A 17988-nucleotide genomic window follows, 5' to 3' on the forward strand; every position below is an offset into this window, starting at 1 on the left:
TGTACAAGCATATAAAAATTGTGACTAATAATGTATATTTAACGAACTGTGCATTTTATATTGTAAAATAATTTTTTGTAAAAAGTGTTTAAACAATGATGGCATCGTTGCCATTGTGAGTAAAAGTATTAAGTTCACCGTGATCGAGTGACTTGAGGAAGTATGCCACTATGATAAAGTATGTTTTATTACCACAAAAAAAGTATTAAACACTTTACATACTTACTTTTTGTACTAAAATCAAATATTCGCTCTCTATATTCTTCATACTCTCTTGGATTTTCTACTTGTTTATCCTTCATAAACTCATCACTATCAGAAGATGATGCAGTAGGCTCATCGTCGTTAGATGCACCATAATTATAAGGAGGGTCATCCTCTTGATCATTTTCATCGGAAGATTCAGCTTGGTTGATTTGCTTAAGAATAAGGTATCGATAATCAAAATATAAAAAAATCTAAAGTAAATAAACCGTTTTTTGAAACTGTTTAAAAGATGAATTACTAATATTATTTAGGTTTATACAATTAATTTTAGTTAAGCACATATGTATTTAAGTATGAAATGACATTCAGTTTATAATGTGATATACAAATCATTACATTAGGGGTACAACCCATGATATTATGTACAACCTTTTAGCTTAATAAGATTCTTAATATATAATTATAATATAAATACAATACGTGAACTCTACTGGAACCAAAACGCCTCTGTCAGAACTGAAATGGCTGATACTGAAACCATAAACATCCAAAGAAGAGTTAGATAAGGTTGTATACTATCACCATTATTATTCAACTTGTACTCAGAGGACATCTTTGTACATTAGATTAGATTAGATTAAGAGAGGTGGCCTTTCGGCCTATTCCACTGCGACCTTTTCAGATCTATTGTGGTCCTCTAGTCCTAGATAACATTCTTTAGCCTGACCCTTTTTATAAAGTCTAGTAGCTTCGAGACTGTACCTTCCATGTGGCTATTTGCCGGTGGATTTTCTTCTCCTAATGCAAAGAACCGCACATTTGCCAGACTGTCACACTGACATAAAATGTGCTCTGCTGTTTCTTCTTCGAGGTGACAGAATCTGCACAGGTCATCATCTGATAATCCCATCAGCTTCAAGTGCCTATTCAGCTTACAGTGCCCTGTTAGAAGACCTACTATGACCTTGACTGTTTTCCTGTCTTTGCTTATTAGGTCTGCCGTAAATTTTGGCGAATGTTCTGTAATGAACTGTTTCGCCTGTCTTTGTCCTGGTGAATTCCTCCACCATTCCAGAGATTTGCGAGCTACCCACTTCCTTGTAGCCGTTCTTGTTACTGATTTAGCAACTCCGCAGAAGGGTTCCGGTCCAATGAATGGCAATGATGAGCCTTGTTTGGCCATTTCATCTGCTTTTTCATTGCCCTTATGACCCTCGTGCCCCGGTACCCAGGCTACCGTAACCTTGCTACGGTCTCCTAGTTTATTTAGGGCACACACGCAATCCCATACTAGCTTAGAATTGACCTCTACGGAATTGAGTGCCTTAAGCGCTGCCTGACTATCTGTGAAGATAGCAACTGAACAGAACGTTCTTTCCTGCCTTTCTATTTCTTCCACGCAGTGATGGATTGCAGTTATTTCCGCCTGGAAAACTGTCACATCCTTAGATAGACTTACCGGGAAATCTATCCCTTGATTTGTCCCTACTATGCCGGCTCCCACACCCTCCGATGTTTTTGAGCCATCCGTGTACCAGGTAGCAGCAGCTTGTATGGGTACACCTTTATTCCAGTCTTCCCTGCCTGGTATCTTAATTGTGAACTTATTGTTAAAGCTATATCTCGTAACTGTTGCATCGATAGGTTTCCCCATCACAATATCGGCTTTTAGCTCCTCGATTAGCTTTCTGTTGTCAGTACCATGCATCTGGCTTATATGTCGCTGACTATGGATTAATCTGTGCATCACGGATCTGGCTTCGCCCTGTATAAAGATATGAAGTGGTGGTAGATTCTACAGGACTTCCAGCGATGCAGTAGGAGTTGTTTTTAAGGCCCCGTAATACACAGGCATGCTAGCCTTTGTGTATTACCTAGCAGCCTTATTGCTCCCCCTTGCCGCGTCTTTGTCCACCACGTCACCGAGCCATAGGTTATCATGGGTCTAATAACCCTTGTATATAGCCATAGAGTCATTTTGGGGTTAAGTCCCCAATTCTTACCGCACATTCTTCTACATCTGCCCAAGGACATAGTAGCTTTCTGTGTGGTTTTTAGAATGTGAGTATTCCATGTAAGCCTATGATCAAAATATACCCCAAGGTATTTTGTTTCTTTGGCAAATGAAATCTCTGTTCTTCCCAGCACCGGTGGTTTTAGGCCTTGTAGTGCTGTTTTTTTGGTGAAGTTGACAATTTGTGTTTTCTGAGCATTGACTATCAGTCTCTCTTGTTTACACCAGTCGTCAACTATATTTAGGGCTGCTTGGATTCTCTCAGAAACTACCTGAGCAAACCTGCCCCTGACAACGATTGCTATATCGTCAGCATATCCTAGACAATAAAAGCCTTCTGTGGACAGATTTCTGAGAAGATCATCTACCAAGGTTGCCCAAAGTAGAGGGGACAGAACTCCTCCTTGTGGACAGCCTCTGCCTACTTTTGCTTTGATGGTTGCTTTACCCAAAGTGGACATTACTGTCCTATTCTCCTACTATCTTTGTACATGCTCTAAATGAAGCACAAGAAGGAATAAAAGTCAATGGAAAAATCGTGAACAATATCATATATGCCGATGATACAGTACTGATTGCTGGCAGTGAAGAAGAACTACAAATTCTGTTTACCAAAGTAGTGCGAGAAGGAGAACTATACGACCTTAAGGTGAATGTAAAAAAAACCAAAACAATGGTAATTTCAGAAAAAACACACACCAGTTATAAACATACTAGTCAACAACAATCTAGTGAAACAAGTGAAAAAGTTTAAGTATCTAGGCTGTTGGATACATGAAACCTTAGACCAAGAAAAAGAGGTTAAATGTAGAATAGAACAGGCAAGAAACACCGTCTTAAAGATGCGACAGTTACTCACTACCCGTAATCTTGATTTGTCCCTACGATACCGCATGATAAAGTGTTATGTATATAGTGTACTATTACACGACGTGGAAGCTTGGACGTTAACAGTGAGCTCGTTAGGACGTTTAGAGAGCTTTGAGATGTGGGTATTTCGTCGTATGCTGAAAATTCCATGGACCGACCGCGTTAGAAATGAAGAAGTTTTAAGGCGTATGAATAGAGAAACACGACAGGTATAACTTCCTTCAGCTTATTATAGAAGGGAAAATAGAAGGCAGACGCGGCCCGGGTAGACGACAAATTACCTGGCTGCGCAACATCAAAGAATGGATTGGATTTTAAGAGTTTACTATTTAACTTATCTGCAAAGATTAAATTTCTTTTCTATATATATATATATATATATATATATATATATATATATATATATATATATATATATATATATTATATACTAATGACAGTAAATCATGAGATATTAGATATCAATTTTATTTCAGTCAATTCATTAATGTCAGTGTCTTGTTTTACGTTTTGGTAAGTTTTCTATATATTTTACAATAACTTTTTGTTCCTCATCTTGTACACTTTAGAATCTTGCCAAAGGCAAGGGTTTCCTGCTGAAACGTTGATATTTAAATGGACAATAAAATCTAGTCCTAATTTTTTATATATATATATATATATATATATATATATATATATATATATATATATATATATATATATATATATATATATATATATATATATATATATATATATATAGGGAAAAGATAATTTTTTTTTAAATACAAATAAAAATTATTGAATCGAACTATGTTTAACATATCTTACCATATCTTCACCATTTGGAATAATTATCTCGTTAAAACTATCTGCGTCACTGTCCGAATCTCCCACAGATGTTCCATGCCCACTATCACAATGCTGTTGCTGACGTCTCTCCTCCAAATGTCTGTCTCTAATTCTTATTAGAGCTATAGAAATTAAATATTATATTTTTTATATCGAACCGAATAAAATACACAGAGTTGGAACTCCAACATATATAAACAAGATTGAACCTCCAAGAAATGTACATACTATAGACATATTTTACAGCACAGCAATTATTAGTTTAATATTTACTGCGATTGTAAGATATATATGTATTTACATACTAACTTTTAAACAAGTAATATAAATTTTACAAATTTAATTTTTACTTTAATTTAGTAAATATTTTTTTTGTATTACTTGTAAATACCATTTGACCCAAAAAAAAATTTCTAACTTTAAAACCAAATGTCTACTTGAAAAGATACTTTAGGCCTGTATCTGGGTATCATGTGGCCAGAAATGATCATCGATTTGGTATTTCTGATTTTATACAGATTGAACGAATTTAAAACGGAACATACAATTTAATATATGTCTGTTTGAACTGCATTTGAAATAGTGGACCAATATAAAACTTGGACAAAAATAAATCCATACCCGGTGATAGACATTGTATAAAATGTCGTTCAACTGTCTGTCTCCTTTAAAGGAAAGAGGAGCTTGCCTAATAGTCGGAGAGATAGAGCCGAAATTTTGAACTGATCAGTAATATGACATTTCTCTATTGGAATATATTCATTGTAACTGGGTTAAGACTTTGCCTTACAGTTTTTACACAGTACAGCCAATTTTTTTCGGAAAAATTAACGATCGATAATATGGCTGAAAATTTACCCAGAGTAAAATCTTGGTATAACTAGACGAAATCCCAAAGGGCGGACGCGAGAGTGGATACAAAAGGGGTGGCGGACAGGAGTGAAGTTGCAATTTTTTGGGGAAAAATTAACGATAAGTAATATGTCCGTCATTTTTATGGCTCATTATTTAGCCACTAAAAACTCTAAATCCAAAAGAGCGGACAGCTGGGTTGGTACAGAGAGCCATAAAACGGGGTCAAATGTACCACTTGCCTGCGCATTTTAGGTCTCGGTAACAATTTTCAAACTGATTTTATTATGATATTTTTATACCGATTGATTTGAAAATTTGTATGCTCACTTCTGTTACTATTCTGAAAAGCGTCAAGTAGAGTTTTCGTCCAAATTTTCCAAAAAAATTTCCGTAAATGAAAATTTTCGTAATTTTTTTAGGTAAAATCTAATTTGTAGAATCCTTTCGATTTTCTGTCAGTTATACCATGATTTTTTTCCAAAAATTTTCAAACGATTTTTCCGATAAGAAAAAAAAAATTTAGAAAAACTTTGAAAATTTCGTCATTTTTCTCAATCTCATTGATGTCATCACATTCATCATCTTCGTCACTTTCACTTTCAATAATATCACATTCATTATCTACTTCATTTTCAATCACTATTTCTCGAACTGATTCTGGCATCTGAGGTCCACTAAACCATTTGAATTTATATGTTTCATCTTCAAACTCCCAACCATGTTCTTCAACAATCAATTCTGTTGGTACTTTTTTATGAGCATTGGTCCTAATATTTGAAATATAATGAGCTCGCAGTAGATGTTGGTGTAATTCATCTTGACATAGTGGTAAGCTTGAAGCATCGAAATTTTTTAGTTTTTTTTTTAAGGCTCGTTCACATCATGCAACTTATACTGCCGGTTAAATAGTGAAAATCTGACATCGTTTACTTTTCTTTTTGGAATTGTTCTCGTCAGTCTTGTTCCATATAAGTGACATATGAAAGTTTCTAAGGTTTCAAAAACTTCATTACAATCGAAATCAGTTTCACCAAGTTGGATAAAAGCATCTTGATACTTATTACATTTAGCGCATGCGTCTAGAATTACTGATCTAAATGGAACGCGCATCATTATTATTTTAATATTTTATAATAAAAATGATGCAAAATTAATGTCCAAACAGAATTTGTAAAATTATAATCAACTAATGAAAAAATAATTCAATCAATTTGAAAGTTAAAAAAATTGAAAATATGTATCTACAAAGTAAATTTCAAAACTTAAAAAATTGATAATTCCACTATTTAATTGATTTTTATTAATAATTATTTGTAAAATGTTAAAGGAATTCTACAAATTGAATTTTACCTATTGACAAATAGAAATAATATATTTTGTATTTGATTATTAATGTAATAATAAGTCAAATTTTTCTTATATCTGAACAACCATTATTAATGCAATATAAATTTAAAAACCTTTTTATTGTAATAAAAAATAAGTAAAATTACTATTTGTTATACCAAAAATATTTAATAGTTAACATTATAAAATTACTTTAATTTAATAAAATATCAAATATCAAACATTTATTCAATTAAAAATTAATTCGTAAAATATTTATATTTAAGAAAAAAATGATTTGTAAAGTAAATATGACTTCAGTTTGAAAAAAAAACATTATCATAATATCATTTTAAAACTACAAAATATTCTATAAAAGATTCAGTGGATGACGTAAAGTTTTATCAAATGTTTTAGAAAAGTTTTTCTAAATTTTTTTTCTTATCGGAAAAATCGTTTGAAAATTTTTGGAAAAAAATCATGGTATAACTGACAGAAAATCGAAAGGATTCTACAAATTAGATTTTACCTCAAAAAATTACGAAAATTTTCATTTACGGAAATTTTTTTGGAAAATTTTGAGGAAAACTCTACTTGACGCTTCTCAGAATAGTAACAGAAGTGAGCATACAAATTTTCAAATCAAACGGTATAAAAATATAATAAAATCAGTTTGAAAATTGTTACCGAGACCTAAAATGCGCAGGCAAGTGGTACATTTGACCCCGTTTTGTGGCTCTCTGTACCAACCCAGCTGTCCGCCCTTATGGATTTAAAGATTTTAGGGGCTAAATAATGAGCCATGAAAATGGCGGACATATTACTTATCGTTAATTTTTCCCCAAAAAATTGCAATTTCACCCCTGTCCGCCACCCCTATGTATCCACTCTCGGGTCCGCCCTTTGGGATTTCGTCTAGTTATACCAAGATCTTACTCTGAAGTTTTCAGCCATATTATGGATCGTTAATTTTTCCGAAAAAAATGACAACTTTATCCCTGTATAGCCACCCCCTGTACCACGAGGGGCGTCCGCCTGTAAGGCAAAGTCTTAACCCAGGTACAATGAATATATTCCAATAGAGAAATGGTAAGGCAAAGTCTTAACCCAGGTACAATGTATATATTCCAATAGAGAAATGTCATATTACTGATCAGTTCAAAATTTCGGCTTTATCTCTTGGACTATAAGGTAGCGATAAGTGGTTTGACAGCATAATAACTGCTTGTGTAGTCTAGTTTTCACAGTGATTCTAGGCAACCTATTTGGGTGGCGTTTTGACTTGTTCTTGAATGAGTTCCGAATCCAGCAGCCCGCTGAAGTATTGGATTTTTATGATATAATTATTTGACAACCTTTTGTTGGCCAACCACCTAGAGCGGAGTTGAGCCGAAATACATTGATTTCGTATGTTCCGTTTTAAATTCGTTCAATCTGTATATGATGTTATTATGTCCTGACGTAATTCTTACGTTTCTCAGGTTTGACACCATACTACTGATGGATATTGTGGTTTTACCACAATATGCATCAATTTGGTTTTACCTTAATATTATAAATACAACATAACATGTCTGGTTTTAAATCCCACATTTTTCTATGGCTGCGTTTGGCTACCATTAACGTAGTTAGAATTTTACCGCTCTCTATCCCGGCACTGGCAACATTTTCAATTTCTAATTTAACTGAGATACCACCGTGTTGGAAGATCACATAAAGCCGTCGGTCCCAGCTATGTCAATTGTCGTTAATTCATATTAGGGGCGCTTGCACGATCTGAAAACTCAAACCCTAGCCCTTAGCCAAAAGGTTACACAAACTTACGTTTTTACCACTCTCTAAATTGCTCCTTCTGGTAAATTTTATGATTTTGGAGCACTGAGGCCTCTGAAAGCGTTACATTTTAAGTCCATTCTGTAGTTACACAGGCAGAGCTTCTTTCGTTTTCTTTTTGGCTGGTCCATTAAAATTTGTGTGTGTTAAGATGACCAAGTCATCCGCATAGTCCAGGACCTGATGCCTTTCGTTGCGAGTCTAGCTATTAGCCCATCGATAACCGAACTCCACAAGGGAGGAGATAATACTTCCCCTACGGACAACCTTTGGCCATATTAATATCTGAGGAACAGTTTAATCAAGAAAAGTCGTAAAAATTATTTTTTTAATACACTCACTGGATATTGTAATGATAACCAAATATTATTAAAATTCCTTCCAAATTTCAGAGGCGGAAATAACATAATTCTACAGTACATTTTAGAATTCCGCTATTATCAAATTTGTTTAAGAAAAAATAGACATAATAATAATAGCATACCACACATTTAATCCCTGAAAAAATTATGTTCTCACCGTAAATTTATACTAGCCCAGTGTACCACAGTAAATATATGGTATAACCTCCCTAACATATCACCAAAAACATATTTATCTTTTAATACGGTCCTAATATATTTCTTCATTAATGATACAATTTATTTAGTTTTAAATGTATTTTACTATAAAAAAAAGGTCGAAAAATAGTTAACTCCCTGTTACCAGCTGATGTCCGTTTGAAGAGGTTTACCCTCCGGACGCTGGTACTCACGTGAGGCATAGTTATGTGTTGCCTGAAGTTAAATCTAATAAAGTATTAAACATCACTCACTTTTAAACAACAACATGTACATTTTTTGGTAACTTCAATTATTTGTAAAGGGTTGTACCCTAATATTTTGGTGGCTCAGGCATGTTAACCTGCTTTTTAACCTGATGATGATCCAGATCCAGAATATCCTGGACGAACTGGTCAGTAGATATGAAATGGACGTTGTGGCAATACAGGAAACAAAGCTCACGAACAACATCAACATCAAGTTTCCAGTCTAAGACATATATAGGAACGACAACACAGCAAGATCAGGTGGCACAGCAATATTAGTGATAAACGGCATAGGTCACATCAGAATTCTAACACCACAACTAAATACTATGCAAGCAACAACAACAAGAGTACAAATGAGGCAAGGAGAAGTCAGAATTACCTCCGCCTACGTAAGACCACAAGACCTACTGATTGAATACGACTTAAATACGTTCTTAAACGACGAACCCTCAATCATAATAGGAGACCTTAACGCAAGATAAAATAAATATAATTAAACGATATACATTACAAATTCACTTTATTTCAGCATCAGTAAAGGAATCCAAAAAATTTAATAATTAAAGTTTTGAACAGTTTTGAAAACAATTTTTCACAGGATTGTATTTATTTAAAAATGTAATTTTAAATTTTTTTTTTTAAAGGTATTTTTAAAAATGTAAAAAATATTTTTTTTCACTGTATCATAATTTGATTTAAATTATTCATTTTAAGTTGTTCAAACTTTTGGATCCCATTACTTATACTTGTGTAAAGTGAATTTGAAATTCATCATCATCATCATCATCAGTGGTGCTACAGCTCTAGTTGAGCCTTGACCTTCCCCAGTCTATTTCGCCAGTCGTTTCTGTTCATCGCCAACCGTTGCCAATTTACCGCGCCGATTTTCCTTGCGTCCTCGTCCACACCGTCCCTCCATCTCAGTCGTGGTCTGCCTCTACTCCTATTTCTCACTGGGACCGATAATAGAGTTCGTCTGGGTGGGTATTTTTCATTTGCTCTTGACACATGTCCAGCTCATCTAAGCCTACCTATTTTTATGAAGGATATTACATCTCTACCATTTACTATTTTTTTATACTTCTCGTACAATTCGAAATTATATCGCCTTCTCCAAATACAGAATGCGCCCATTATTCTTCTTAGTATCTTCCTTTCGAAGACGAGCAGAAGATTTGCGTCTGTTTTGGAGATGGTCCATGTTTCTGACCCATATGTCAGCACTGGTAGGATGAGTGTTCTATATATTATTAGTGTGAATTTGAAATTGATAATGTTTAATTTGCAATTAGGGTAGAAAAAGCAAGGGTATAATTTTTGTTATTTTCACAAGAAAGGAAATGGAAATATTCCTTATTATTATCATAACTTCTTTAGTTCTTATGTTAGATAGTTCTAAGTCTAATTTTATTGCTTTTTTAGGCACTTTAAAAAAATATTATTACGAATGTTTGCAGTAAAATGGACAATTTTCCTGTTATTCTTGTTAGTTTTTAAAAGTTTTTCGTTAAATACGAAATTTGTTTTTTTATTGTATAATGGCTTTGGCATAGCCAATTAACCAGACTATTTGTGGTAATTACAATTTTTGATTTTATTACCTAAGCCTATTTATAATATAAATTTACAGGAAGTAATATGTTGGTATACACATTCAATTTTTGACATATTTACAATTTTTGATTTGAATACCTAAAACTACTTATAATTTAAATTTACAGGATGTTATATATTCTTAGATACATCTTAATATCTACTTATTATTTGAAAAAATAATTGTATTTAAATTGGCAGGCAATGAACAGTTTAGCTCAATTAGTTTTTCATACATCATTTTGATACTTTGTACTGTCCACACTCCAATATAAAGTGCTGCAGATCTCCCACTTTACCACATTGTTTTTATAAATATAAATATAAATACGAAATTGTCACATTTAATAAAGTCACAAAAACTCAGTTTGTATTAGGTTTACAGCAAAAATAAAAAAGCTATATTTTATTTTTTTATCAATTTTTTCAATAAAATGTAAGTTTTTGCGTTTTTCGTGAAAAATCGATTACGATTAATTATTTATTAGTAATATGTAGACTTAGGCAAATATGCAAATTGCATATTTTGCATATAATGCATAAAAAATATGCAAAATGTCAAATTTTGCATATTTTTATAAAATTGGGCATAAAGTGCATATATTGAAAATTTGGTGTTAACTATATATTTTTATATTCAAACTTACAGATAGCATGAAAATGCCAATATTTAATTTTGTTTTATAATCACTTGGTATTTAAATTCTTTGTATAGTAACTAATAAAAGACAGCGACTTATAGTTTTGTCACGTTTTGTCCTGGAATTAAGGGTTTGTGTTTGCCAGTTTATGTCTCTAGGTAAAAATTTTTATTTTGACGGTCAGTTTCACTTGGTTTCACTTTTGTTGTAAAATTGGAGGCGTAAACAACGTGTATTTCTAATTGTAAATAATTATTGTGCTTTGAAAATGCCGAAAATAAGCAATGTTTCAACTTGAATAAAACCTTATTATAAATATGGATCAAGTTTATTGCTCATATTGTGGCAAAACCGTAAGTACATACGTATTATTTTTTTATTTTATTTTAAAAATTTACACGGTGGTACAAAAATTTTAAAATTGGAGATTATGTTTAAGAAAAGTACCGACACAAGGCTAGTTCACAATAAATAGAAGTATTTTTTCTTTTTTCAAACATTTTTTAAACTTCTTACGATGAAAAATAGGATACTTATTTAAAATTCAAATCATTCAATAGTCTACTGAAAGGTCACTAACATTTTTTTTTCTAAAAATAGCATAGTTTGCTTTAGAAAACAAAAACATATCATATATTGGACTTAATTAATTATGTGCTTTTAATTTATGCTCACACTATTTTTTCTTTAAATGTAAACAGAAAAGACCAAGAGCCTCTTGTACATATTTGGGGGTTCTTCCTTCTTGCACAGTCATTTCTTGACATTTTCAAGATTACTACACCGATTTTTTATTTGCTTTAATTTAAATATTTTAATTGTTATGCAAAAACGGTTTATTTTTAGTTTATTACTACAATTTTAGATATTAAAAATGAGTACAACTATAGAACATTTATATTCTTTTTCAGATTTAATCTGAAAAAAAAATTCAAATAGATCAGCATGTCAGAACCGCGAAACATTTAGCTAAAAAAGTAAAAACCACATCCGGTGAAAAATATCAACCTTCAGTGTCCAAGTGCTTTCAGTCAAGTTCCAAAAAACAAACCGAACAAGAAACTTTTAACGAAGACTTGTGTCGTGCATTAGTATCTTCTAATATACCGCTTTCAAAATTATCTAATGAAAACTTTAGTTCTTCTTTAAAAAAATATTGCAAACAAAACATTCCCAGTAAACGAACTCTAAAGAGAAATAATGTCAATTTGTTATACTCCTCAGTTATCCACAAGATAAAAGCCGAAATAGGTAATAATTACTTTTACATATGTGTGGACAAGACCACTGACTCCTCAGGAAGATACATTGTGCACTTATTGATTGGTGTATTTAGCGATGAAACCTTTCCAAAATCGTATTTAATTTCCTGTAAGCAAGTGGAAAAAACCAACGCTCTAACAATATCACGGTTTCTACAAGAAGCATTAGCAAACTTTTTTCTTCCGGCTGCTGTGCCTAATGATAAATTATTGCTTTTTTTTTCTGATGCCTCACCATAAATGGTGAAAGCAGGACAAAATTTAAAAATATTTTATCCAAACTTAACACATGCCACTTGTTTAGCGCATGGAATAAACAGAGTTGCGGAAGAAGTAAGAAAAAAATTTTCACTAGTTAACAGTTTAATAGCGAGCGTCAAAAAGGTATTCCTAAAATCACCTGTAAGAATACAATGTTACAGAGATATGCTTCCTGCTGTTCCACTGCAGATATGCTTCCTGCTTTTACCAGATGATAGTTGCCAATCTTTATTGGAAGCTAAGCAAGCATTCCAAAACAACATCCTCCAACAGTAACTGTCATTCATAAAATCAAATTATAGTTTTGTCCAGAAAACTCAATTAGAATCCTCCAAATTATCATTGATAGAGAGCACAGTTTTAATAAAAGAATTTGAGTTATTGTGTCAAAACGTTAAAGGTACTATTGGAAAGGAAATTTTTCAAAAATTTAAAGTAACCATGGAAAAAAATAGTGGTTACCGGGTTCTTTCTGAAGTGATTTAAGTACTAGCTGGGACATTTTCCGAACCACTTAATTTAGAACCATCTATTATAGTAAATTTGAAAAATGCCCCAGTTACATTAGTTAATGTCGAAAGAAGTTTTTCTATTTACAAATATATGTATTCAGATAGAAGCCATAAGTTTTTACTATTTAGAAAATTTTTAACATCATTTGATAATCTGTTGTTACCACAATTCAAAATAATATTTATATGTTAAAATAGTTGTATATGTTATGTATTTATAATATTGTAAGTATTTTTGTAAATAAAAAAATATTGTAAATATTTTTTATTACATGCATATTTTCTAGATAAATATGCATATTTTGCATAAAATACTGCATACTTTTGCATAAAATACTGCATAATTATGCGCATGTTTCATACTTTTTTATTTGCATATTTGCCTAATTCTAGTAATATATTCTATATATATATATATATATATATATATATATATATATATATATATATATATATAGAATATATATATATATATATATATATATATATATATATATATATATATATATATATATATATATATAGCAACATTATTAAGAAAAATTCAATCACGAATAAGACTAAAAATTAATTTTTCGAAAAAACCCTATAGAAAACTTTTTGCTAAGAATATATTTTAGACAAACAAGCAGTTGCAGGTATTGTACATTATGGGCATTCAGTGTCAACTGCCAAAATTCTTCCTATATAACTTTAGCTTATCTGAATTGTCTGGATTGTCTGGATTGTCCGAAAATCAAAATAATGACTTAACTATTGACTATGATTTTAATTATTTTTCACTTACTTTTGGACAATCTCTTATCACAAAAAAAAAAGAAAAGTCAATAAATTGTTTTGAATGAAATCCATGAAAAACCTTCGTTATGCAAATTAAATGGTTTCTCAGCTTTTGACTATTAAAGAAGTCCGCACTTTCAAATTTGAACAATATCGAAACAAATTAAAATTAATATTTGTATGATATTTTCATTTCTGCAAATAGTTTCATAATTATATCTCCTATCAAAACTAGAGATACATATATGAGAAAACTTATTTTAAAATATGCCACGTAACTTAATTTATATGAAATTTATCTACTTCAAGTTCTTTTATTATTACACTTTCCGCTAAAATGATTAGTGTAAATCCCAGTTGTCTAGCGTATCAATGCCTTCCAATAGGAATCAAGAAGTGAACATACCGAGATGTAAGATCTCATTTCTTACCTTACTACTCATACATCGACAGACTCGATCAACTTACGAATTTTAATCCAATGCCGCATATCCATTTTGTATTTGAACTTCTGCATTTAAAACTTTCATTTTTTTCAATTGAGATTTTCATTAAAATATCTATCTTTTAGATGAATTCTTCACTACTGAATGATGGAGAATATTATGGCTTTGTCTATCTTAATTAGTTCAATATGAGTGGGTACTTAACCAACTTTCCACTCGACCTAAGAGGTCCGTTGTGGACATCACTAGTTAAAGTTGTCCATTCAGCTAGTATCTTTACCAAAGTCTATTATGCCTTTGGTGACACTTCTACAAAGTCGTAGAGCTACAATTAATCATTCTTAAATGTATTAAGCCTTATCCTATCCAATTCTGAACAGTTGCATACAAAGTATTTCGACGTCTCGTCTTCACTCGGACAAAATCTGCAGTGTGCACTTTCTGTCAATCCGATTTTATTCATGTGGCCTTTAAGGCGATAGTGTCCTGTTAGGAGACCTAAGATAATTCACAGATCATTCCTATTCATATCTAGTACATCTCCTCTTCAAAGATTCATGTATAAGAGTCGTCTTCAAATATTTAAGACCCATTTGTTCGAACTAGTGGTAACGTTTCATCCTTTCCACCCAGTTTGATCATTTTTTTGGCTCTATTTCTTTCTAAAATAAGGTTCTGCGCTTATGAATATTTCTTTTGTCCTTCCCCTGGCAAGTAAGTAAAGCTTTTTGTTCCCTTCAATGCCAGTATGCCCAGACACCCACAGTAAACCTATTTTGTTACTTTTTCTGCTCCAAACTAAAACAATTCTATTCGGTTCCAGTACCTTTAATGTCGCCTAGCTATCCGATTTACGGTTTCCCTTCGTATATTTCAGCTCCAACTCCTTCATCGGTTTGAGAGCGTCTGCATACCATCATTAATGTGCCATTGTAAAATGTGTTTTATTTGACTCTCATTCGTCCCTTCCTGGAAAGACGACGGTAAAATACTTTTCGAAATTATATTTAGGTTGCATTGAATCTAGTACCCTTTCCAACTCAAGTATGACCTCCATGGAGGCGTTGAGGTACCTAGTAGACATCGCTCCTTTTATAATTAAGCATGCTTGTGTTTAAAGCTTATTCATCTTCTCTGGTGATCTTTTATCAATATAGACTACCATACTAGTACTCCGTTGATACACTTATTTCCCTTGATATAGCCGGTACATCTGTTTTGGTTTTAAACTCCATTTTTCCCACATATCCTTAGACATGTCTAAAGAGAAAGCTTCGCTTTGTTGGATAATCTTTCAAGGTGGACGTTCCATGCAAGTCGCTTATCTAGTATTACTCCTAGATATTTGACCGCTTTCGCCTCTAAAAATTTCTCTAGGTAGACTGGGTATCCAGATATTATCTAGACTTCATCTCCTTGTGAAAATGACTACTACTGTCTTTCTAGAACTGATATAGTGTTTTTCCCTTTCGCACCACCTAGTATGGATATTGAATGTTAGTTATAGTGTGCTGGATAGAACATTTCTGTATTTTCCTCTCACCATTATTACTAGATCATCCTCATAGGATCGTACTTCTTACCACCCTAAAATTTTTCACCACCAAACCACACTTAAGGGGAGAGATTATGCTGGCTTATGGTTAAAACTAGCAGAATTTAAAAAAATATTTATGATATACCACAGTGTTCTGCTAGGTGATTACGAATTTATTACCACTTAAGTAATTTTTCACCCCTCAACTACCCCTTATGGAAAGTCAATAATTCTGTTAGATTAAAATTTAAGGAGAAAAAAGTTTTTACTGAACTTTAACCGCCCTGATAATTTTCCACCACTAAAGCAATCTTATTTGGAAACGTTCTCGCTAGCTAAATAGTCGAGCCAGCAGAATTAGAAAATATATATTTTTGAAATACCACAGTGTTTTGATAGGTTTTTACAAATTTATTACCACCCTAATAATTTTTCACCCCTTAACTACTTCTTGTACGAAGTCAATATTAAACTATTAAGCGGAAGCTCGAATATTAAGCTAGCTAATTCAAACAAAAATTTTGAAATACCACATAATTCTGCTCGATTTTTATTAATTTTTCGCCTCTCAACTAACCCGTGGTAGCTAAGGTTAAAATAAAAAAAAGTAATTTTTAAATACCTCTGTGTGCTACAAAGCTTTTCCAATTCATTTACCACCTTCACAATTGTTTACCTCTCTATGAAAAGCCGATAATTCTGCCAGGTTGAATTTTGAACTGTCAAAACAAAATTAAAAACGGTATTGTTAATATTTTTTTGGTATTGTACTTTTACTTCAATCTTTTACTATTTTTGGCTATCTTCATATTTTTCACCTAACACACTGGGCGTAAATTCCGCACTTTACGCTCTAATTTTGGGGGCGTAAAATCGTACTTTTTCTTCCAGTATAAAAAATGCACGTTTTCGCATTTCAAGAGTTAAAAATCAACTCTCGACGTGATCGTGCGTAAATGAATGTGCACTGGTTTTTAGTATTAAAAATTACTTAAAAACTATTGTACTCAGCATAAAACACACTCAGGAACAGTACAGACACACTATATTTGCAATTTATTGCCAAAGTTGAATAATAGTGAAGAGGGCGGTATTAATCTAATATCCGATTTAGACTGCAGCCCCCACTTCTTGATTGGCGGTAAACTTCGATCAGGTCTATGGATGTACCTAATAAATACAAATCTTTTAACAATAGGTGCGCACGGTGTCCTGACCCTCCTTTACAATTAGGAAATTGGTGTAATATATATAATAAAATTATTTCAATTTCAATATTTCTTATCTGGTAATTATTCTGTGAAATATAACAATTCCATTGTATTTACTAAAACTCAACTTGATTTCATATATTTATAAAAGAGACTCGCGATTCGATTTCCCTTAGCCATGTACTCACGACTAGAATCAGAGTCAATTTTGTGAAACAGTTAAAATTTATAAAAGGAAAGACAGTTAAGATTTGATTTCACGTATATTGCGTCTGTATCTACGCTTATAAGTATGTACGTATATTTGGTTTCGACAATTAGTTTCCGGGTTTATTGAAATTTATAATTTTTGAAATACAGTATTTTCATATTTTCAATATTTAAACATTTAAAAAATAAATATTAGTTGGCACAGAGTAACATTTCAGAATGTTTTCAATTAGAGTAGTTAAGAAAAAAATGACTAGGCTGGTAAGAATATAGTAAAAATCTAGCCGAGCACTTTTGTATTTCCAAAAAGATTTTGCAGTTAGCTAGCGTGAATGCGTAGCTCGTTTAACTGTGGCTAGAGGGTCAAAATTATGAGGGTGGATAAAATTCAGTAAAAACCTGGCAAGCAATTTATATTTTCAGTTACAGGTAGAGTACAGTAAAATTGTAAAAATAGATTTTTATTACCTTAAATATTAACCCAACAGAATTATTGACTTCTCCTAAGGAGTAGTTGAGGGGTGAATAATTACTAGTGTGGTTATAAATTCGTAAAAACCATGCAGAGCACTGTGGTTATACATCATAAATATTTTTTTAGCGTTCTACTAGCTTTAACCGTAAGCCTGCAGAATCGCTCCCCTTTGGGAAGGTTTGTTTGGTGGTGAAAAATTATTAGGGTTTTAATAAATTAGTGAAAAATGGGTGAAAAAATATGCCATATGCAATTTTTTTTAATTTTGCTAGCTTCAAATTTTAGCCAGCAGAATCGCCCCCCTTAAGGC

The 17988-nt window shown here is 32.2% G+C and overlaps 1 protein-coding gene across 2 annotated transcripts in view; it reads right to left on the reverse strand.

Moving 5' to 3' along the window:
* The window catches only part of dtr (defective transmitter release), a 79002-nt gene that overhangs the window by 42717 nt on the left and 18297 nt on the right, over window positions 1-17988 (reverse strand). For both annotated transcript variants that reach the window (XM_072523147.1, XM_072523146.1), the window contains exons 6-7: window positions 3905-4047; window positions 227-419 (exon numbers count right to left, since the gene is read on the reverse strand). In XM_072523147.1, coding sequence (XP_072379248.1) covers window positions 227-419; window positions 3905-4047 — 336 coding nt within the window. The remainder of the gene's footprint in view (window positions 1-226; window positions 420-3904; window positions 4048-17988) is intronic.

This window comes from Diabrotica undecimpunctata, chromosome 2, assembly GCF_040954645.1.
Source record: "Diabrotica undecimpunctata isolate CICGRU chromosome 2, icDiaUnde3, whole genome shotgun sequence".
Classification (NCBI taxonomy): domain Eukaryota; kingdom Metazoa; phylum Arthropoda; class Insecta; order Coleoptera; family Chrysomelidae; genus Diabrotica; species Diabrotica undecimpunctata.